Source organism: Papilio xuthus, unplaced genomic scaffold (genome assembly GCF_000836235.2).
Source record: "Papilio xuthus unplaced genomic scaffold, Pxut_1.1 DF828258.1, whole genome shotgun sequence".
NCBI classification, from domain to species: Eukaryota; Metazoa; Arthropoda; class Insecta; order Lepidoptera; family Papilionidae; genus Papilio; species Papilio xuthus.
In genome coordinates, this window is record NW_013530391.1 from 23,023 (window position 1) to 30,426 (window position 7,404).

Consider the following 7,404-nt stretch of genomic DNA (forward strand, 5'->3'; position numbering starts at 1 on the left):
GCAGTACGTAATGCGTAGTACGTAGCGCGCAGTACGTAGCGCGCTAGATGTAGCGCTCAGTACGTAGCGCGCAGTACGTAGCGCGCAGTACGTAGCGCGCTATATATAGCGCGCAGTACGTAATGCGTAGTACGTAGCGCGCAGTAGCGTAGCGGTTACCTTTGAAATCGGTGGAGAGGTTGAATATGGGGCGCGCCCACTCAGAGATGAGGCGGCCGGCGCGCTCGCGGTTGGCCTTGGTTTCCTTGGGGTGCTTGTAGAGGTACATCACCGCCTTGCCGATGCCCGACTGCTTCAGCAGCGACTTGTCTATGGACGGGAACTGCAACGAGCACGCGCGGGACGTGGTTAGCGGCAAGCGCAGGCGGGGGTGGGGGTCTTGGGGAGGTAGGAGACACTCACGTCCATGAGCAGCTTGAGGATGCTCTCGCGGATGAGCAGACAGGGCAGGGCACGGTTGGGCATGGGCGCTAGCCAGTCGCACAGCACATTCAGGACGTTGTGCTCGAGGAACGCCAGCTGCAGGTCCTTCTTGATGAGCTGCGACATGGCCGCCTTCAGCATGGACACCTGCGCATGGAGGGTGCGGCGTTAGCTGCGGGGTGGGCCGTGGTGGGGCGGGGTGGGGCAGGGAGGGCGCACCTTCTTGACGGCGGGCTGGTTCTTGCGGTTGAGGTCGCGGTCCTGCTCGGCGGCCTGGCGCATCTGCTGCAGGAGGTGCGCGATGAGGTCGTCGTTGTCGTTGATGATGTCGATGTCCCTGCGGCGGCGACGACCGCGGCGCTCCTCGCGCTTGCGGGCCAGCATCGCCTCGAAGTCCGACAGCCCACCCGCCGCCTCCGAGCTGCCGCATACGTCAACTTCAGACATCTACACCCGGAGGTGGTCCCGGGGGTAGCCCCGCTCCGAGTGCACTCACCTCTTGAGGTCTGGCGCGACGTCGTCGTCGGAGGAGTCCTGTGCGGCGGGGACGGGGGCGGAGGCGGGGGCGGGGGCGGCCTGCTCGCCCTCCGCCCCGCCCTCGCCCCCGACCTCCCCCTCGTCGTCAGACTCCAGGCGCACGGCGCGACGCTTCTTGTCAACTGGAAAGTTGTAGCAATATCGTGGTTATCATTTCGCGTGTATAATGTTATCCGGTTAGTTAAAATTAAAGATAAAATAACCTCTGTGTGACGGGGACGCGGAGCCCGAGCGCGAACGCGATCTGAAAAACATAAAACATATAAAGAATCTGAACACACCGACGTAGAGTGACGAGAGTATCCACATTGAATATTACAAACTTTGTTCCTGTTACTGTTGGCCACTGACCTGGAGCGTGAGTTGGCGGAGCGGGAGCGCGAGCGCCGCGACTTGGCCGAGCCGGATCGGGACCTGGACCGTGACTTGGACCGAGATTTGGACCTCGACCGTGACTTGGACCTCGACCGTGACTTAGAGCGAGATTTGGACCTCGACCGTGACTTGGATCGAGATTTGGACTTCGACCGTGACTTGGATCGAGATTTGGACCTCGACCGTGACTTGGAGCGAAATTTGGACCTCGACCGTGACTTGGAGCGAGATTTGGACCTCGACCGTGACTTGGAGCGAGATTTGGACCTCGACCGTGACTTGGCCGGTGATTTTGATCGAGAGCGAGACTTGGATACAGATTTGGAGCGGGATCTAGATAGCGAACGTATTCGTAGCCTGGCCGGGGAGCGGGATCCAGACTTAGATCGAGATCTCGACTTTGAACGGGATTTGGATCGAGATCTAGATCGTGAATTGGATCGCGATCTAGAACGGGATTTGGAATGAGACTTGGAGCGAGATTTGGATCGGGACTTTGAGCGAGATCTAGACCGGGATTTGGAACGTGATTTTGAGTGTTTCACGCGCGCTTTGTCGGGCGAGTCAGAACCGGAACCCGAGCGTTTTCTCTTTCGACCTGAAATATTCGATTAAATATTTTAAATTTGTTACACATATAAATTTCAAAGGTTTCTAGAGATACTCTGGCAAAAAGTTAATATAATATTATAATATTTTTGTAACGACAATTGTTACTTCCAAAGCAACATGTATTAATGAAAGTATAGCACAATGTTCAAAGCTTCACATTAAGTTGTACACCAACATGGGACAATGTCAACATTCACCTCGAGGCTCTTCTTCATCCACGTCCATGTTCTCAGGTGACTTGCTTCTCGCTTTGCCATCTCCAGGAGATCTACTTATGGATTTGGATTTGACAGGTGACTTGCTCGGAGACTTGCTACTCCTTGGCTTAGATTCTGTTGAAGTCTCCAGAGACTTATCCCGAGACTCGCTTTTGGATCGAGATCGTCTCGGGGACCCGCTGCCGGATCTACTTCTCGATCTGGACCTAGATTTTGCAGATCCACTTCTTGACCTAGATCTGCTGCGCGACTTGGATTTACGGGTGACACTTCCAGACCTAGATTTAGCTGGTGATCCGCTTCGCGACCTAGACCTAGATCGCGAAGCTTCGGAACCGCTTCTCGATTTAGCAGGCGAGCCGCTTTTAGATCTCGATCTTATCGAAGCGCTTCTCGACCTAGATTTACTCCTCGATCGCGATCTAGCCGATCCACTCCTTGATCTAGATTTAGATTTGCTCCTCGATCTCGATCTAGCCGAACCACTCCTCGATCTAGATTTACTCCTCGATGGCGATCTCGCCGAACCGCTTCTGGATCTAGATCTAGATTTGGCCGGAGATCCGCTTTGGGACCTATTTTTGGACGATGCACTCCGGGAGCGGGAACGGGAGCGAGAAGTGCCGCGCGACATCTTCGACTCCGACGCTATCTGGTAAAGTTAACAAACAGAACATTATATTCTTGTACAATGAGCAGAAAAACAAGAGAAAAGTTGTTAGGTTGACACCGGACTAGCCAAATAATATCAGCATTAGTTAATCCTTCATACCATGAATGTCTGCTTGCTTCTTGTCTCTCATCTTGACAACTTGTACATTCTATTCTAATGATAAATAAATATACCAACTGTTTTATTATAAAATTATAATAAATAATAATATCATATTATAATTAGGTAAAGTGATAACTTTAGACCCCTTTCTAAGGAAATTGTGCTTTTAGTTGAATATGTAATTTGACACAGTTAAAGTAATCAAAGGGAAGAAATGGATAAAGCTATTATTAGCCATGTCTAGTAAGCAGACATGTGCGGAGGGTCACAGAATAGATCATTTTTAAGTATGAGGTGTTGATAATGAAAAGTAGTTTCACAAAAACTTCGCAAAAACAATGTAAAAACAGGATAACTTAACCACTACTTGTTCAGTTCTACAATAATACTAAACAATGTTAATTAAAATACTTACAGAAGGGCTGCGGGATCGGGAATTCCTTCCATCTGCAATACAATATTGATAAATAAAGCAATTAATCAATTATGAATTATTACTAAAGTAAAAAAAGAAGTTTTTTAATAAATTTAATTCTTTTTTTCAGGAACAGACAAATTAAAAATGATTACATGTCCACTTCACTAACAACTCAGAACAACTAAAGAGGTAAACAACTAGCAATGATGAAAAGTTATAATGAATTTAAGAATATGTAAAAAAGTGAACAAGGACATGGTATTCACAATTGATTTAATCCAGTTTTAATATCTTTCTTTTCTTAAACGACACAACCTAAGGTATTAACCAATGAACATATGTTTTACATTTGCTAGAAGTATAAGTAACATACCCTCTTTTAATATGTTGAACTTATAAATTCGTCGGCCAAATTAATCCAAATTATTGGACTTACATATTTATAACGATTTTTATAAATATTTGAAATTCCGTTTCACCAGACACAGAAAAACACTAGACTACGGTACAATAGTATGACTTAAATATTATGCAATTAAGTTACAGTAACTTTAGTAGTTAACAATATGCTTGGTACTTTAGGCACGCATCATTCGTAAAGAAACAATCGTAAAATAAAAAGAATTCCGGATAATTCGGAAATCTAACCTGTTTCAACATCCATTGCTAATTTATTGTAACTGCGCCTAATAACGCAGCCTGCAAATAGTCTACTTACGCAAATACATCTACACTATAATATAATCATGGTGATAGGTTAATGCATTATTTAAAAATATCATAAAGTCATTAAATTAGAAAAACACAAATTTCTTGACTTTTGCTTAAATCTATAGATGCTCTTGGTCAAAGAGTATATAAAATATGCTCTTGGTCTTCAACACTATTCAAAGACAAGGAGTTTGAGAAGATTTTTTTTTTATTTTATGACCTGGTAACATAGACCTTTAGTTCATATCTTATTTGGAAAATGTTTATTATATTTTATAACTTTGGAGTTTGAGAGGACAGCGATAGTAGTCAAAGAGTATATAAAAGATATGTATGTATTAATATTTCATCGAATTTAAAAAATGTTAATTTTATATAATCTCTCTTTGAATGTTAGACATTGGGATTCTGGGATCAATCAAAACAATGGAATACGAACTATACGATTTTTGTGTCGATATAATTCATGAAACACCTATGATACACCTGGTTTTAAAATCCCACCCTAACCTTATACCTACCATACAAGTACATGAAATCAAGTGTATAAAAGTATAAAGTTGGTACAAAGTCTATTTTTTATCTGAGCCATTCTGAGCCTCTTATGAGTGGCTCAGAATGGCTCAGGTATGCCTGACCTGATACGCTGAACTGCGCTGAATGCTGAATCCCAATCCCTAGCAAATCCCTTTCACTGTCACTGTCACTGTCAAACTTTAAATCAACCAAACAAAAACAGTATTAGAAATATGTAGATATGAAATGTAACTCAATTTGATGATGTTTTGCTAATAAATTTGAACACTTTCTATAATTGTCTAACATGGAAGAAGCTGGCAAACTATCCTTAAAACGAGTGGAGCTTTCTCTAACAAAATTTAACGAAGTAGCAATCCCTCATCACTTGGATTTGTTGCGACAACACAAAACTAACATCATCAAGGTAACAATATATGACGAGGTATTATTTTTTTATATATTTAATTGAATATCTTACGTATGAAACTAAAGCATTTACAAAAATTGTACTATTGTGAAATACAATACAGTTTTTCAGTAACAGGTTTTTATTACTAAAAATAAACTTTGTTATGTCGTAATTATGAGTTTCAATCTCTGACGCAAATTCTGGCACGTGTCTTAACTTTGTTGTTTTTTCGTGAAAAAAAATGAATGAACTATTTATATTTTTAAAAGTTAATTCCATGAGGGCTTCGCTTAAACTTGTCCTGAGATTATTTCATGTGCAACATTCAAATACTAGTAATAAATGACAGTTGCATATAAAGCTCTTTGTTTATAAAGTTTTTTGTTTAAATTTGTAGTCGAACTGTTTTGTAAAGTTCATAATATAATACAGAATATTTCATGTGCGCAGCAAACAAATTAATTTTGTTCATTAAAAAATTATCCCAACTTATATGTGTTGTTTACAATTACATAGCAAAACATCAGACACATTCAATAGGTCATATAGGGCACTAATTATAAATCCATATCCGTGCAAATGTCACTTAAATACTACACAATGGAAATGTGACATAGACACACAGTAATTTACCTATATATATTTATTGGCAAGCAATATGTGTACAAGACTATTGCTAATTTTCATACTATACAATATATACATAAATTCAAGTGAAAACCTTTAGTTTTTTAAATATATTATATGTTCATCTTAACTTTTTCAATTGATATTATGTTAATTCCACACAATGTTAAATATTTATTTATGGTAAACTATTTTTTTGCACATAAATAACATTCCAAAGTCAGTAATAACAGATGGAATATGCATTATTATATTTGCACGGGCACTTCAAAAACATCAATTATCAATTAGTTCGGTCACCGTAAGGCTCGCTAGCAATTGCCGAACATAGCCGGACTCACAAGCGCGACCTGGCGCGTAATTTAAACAAAATGAGAGTACATCACCAAGTACCTAATGTTAACAATTAACGGACTAAAATAACGGAAGTTGAATATAACGGAAGTTAACAAAAGCGTTAACACTTTTTGAAGTTAATTTAAAAGTTAATCCGTTAGTTAACAAATATTAAATTCATCAATGAACGATTAACAAGTTAATTGCCCGCCCACCTTTTGTTGTATTGAAATGAATTATATTAAAATAATGGAATGTAATGTTTGTATGCAGTATGGCGAGAGCGGGGACACGCGGCGGCTGCGCGCGGAGCAGACGCACGCGCGCCGCGTGGCCGGCCAGCTGCGCGCGCTGCTCGCTGAGATGGACGCCCTGCGCGCTCAGGTCGCACATTCCGTTTGCTACTGCTCATTGCTGGCTAGCCACTGTTACATGTCCCTGCAGACATTGTCTCACATGTTACTGCTCTGTGCACGTGCAGGTGCGGGAGGAGGACCGGGCGCGGTTCGACGCGATGACGCAACGCACGCGCGACCTCACCCTGCGCGCCATCGTCGACTACCTCGGTGAGAGTCTACTATATTTACCATGTTTGGCCACAGATGGGGACGCTCACGATCACTTTTCTAGATGCAGATAACAAACAAAAAAATGATCAAACGGATAAATACAAAAAATAGAGAAAAGGTGATAGTTAGAGACACTTTTTGGTTTTTGGTGCATTTCAATGGTCATCCAAAATATAGAAGGACTTTTAATAATGCATCGGGCAATGTAACGGACAAGACGAGGCTGACCGGAGGCTGTGTGCAGGTGTGATAGAGCGCAGCTGCAGGGGGCTGGTGGGGGCGGGGCGCGAGGGTGCGCGGCGCGGTGAGCCTCTTCCTGCCCCGCATGTCCCCGCACGTCCCCGCACGTCCCCCCTCGCGGGTTGTTCATGTACATTCCATATACAAGTTAAATTTATCATGATTTGTCAAATTTAATTGTAATGAATATTAGCATCGCAATGTTTTAACTTTACATATACCACATACTTGTTTTGTTTATCTAACCGTGTTCGTCATTTTGTGCAAGTATCCAGTTGTGGTTTTATTTCATGTGATAACGTTAACTTTGGGCATTTATGTGATTAACTTTGAAATGCGTCACTCGGTGCATGCAGTAAAGACTTCTTTGTAACTTTGCTTTACGAGAAATATTCAGAATCATTCAGGTGAGACTTTGAGGTTGTTCAAAAATGAGGTAATTTTAGTCAAGCAAGGGACTTCACTTGTTTGTTCTGTTCGGAAGCTTTTGGATTTCTTGGTTCTAACATGTTCAGAATAACGAGATGTGGTGTTGCAGAGTCCTCGCCGGTGACGATCCGTCGCCTGGAGGCGGAGGTGGGTGGGGCGGGGGCGGAGGCGGAGGCGGGCAGCGCGCGCTCCACAGACTCTGTGGG

General features: G+C 42.7%; 2 protein-coding genes across 2 annotated transcripts in view; one reads left to right on the plus strand and one right to left on the minus strand.

Moving 5' to 3' along the window:
- LOC106113337 (serine/arginine repetitive matrix protein 5) overlaps positions 1 to 4,232 on the minus strand; it is a 6,576-nt gene extending 2,344 nt beyond the window's left edge. The window contains exons 1-9 of the mRNA XM_013306061.1: positions 4,007 to 4,232; positions 3,356 to 3,387; positions 2,145 to 2,817; positions 1,312 to 1,933; positions 1,164 to 1,204; positions 920 to 1,082; positions 643 to 844; positions 403 to 570; positions 78 to 322 (exon numbers count right to left, since the gene is read on the minus strand). Coding sequence (XP_013161515.1) covers positions 78 to 322; positions 403 to 570; positions 643 to 844; positions 920 to 1,082; positions 1,164 to 1,204; positions 1,312 to 1,933; positions 2,145 to 2,817; positions 3,356 to 3,387; positions 4,007 to 4,022 — 2,162 coding nt within the window. The 5' untranslated portion in view covers positions 4,023 to 4,232. The remainder of the gene's footprint in view (positions 1 to 77; positions 323 to 402; positions 571 to 642; positions 845 to 919; positions 1,083 to 1,163; positions 1,205 to 1,311; positions 1,934 to 2,144; positions 2,818 to 3,355; positions 3,388 to 4,006) is intronic.
- Positions 4,233 to 4,747: 515 nt separating this feature from the next.
- The window catches only part of Syx17 (syntaxin 17), a 3,659-nt gene continuing 1,002 nt past the window's right edge, over positions 4,748 to 7,404 (plus strand). Inside the window, exons 1-5 of the mRNA XM_013306062.1 lie at positions 4,748 to 5,012; positions 6,234 to 6,344; positions 6,442 to 6,526; positions 6,774 to 6,890; positions 7,308 to 7,399. Coding sequence (XP_013161516.1) covers positions 4,893 to 5,012; positions 6,234 to 6,344; positions 6,442 to 6,526; positions 6,774 to 6,890; positions 7,308 to 7,399 — 525 coding nt within the window. The 5' untranslated portion in view covers positions 4,748 to 4,892. The remainder of the gene's footprint in view (positions 5,013 to 6,233; positions 6,345 to 6,441; positions 6,527 to 6,773; positions 6,891 to 7,307; positions 7,400 to 7,404) is intronic.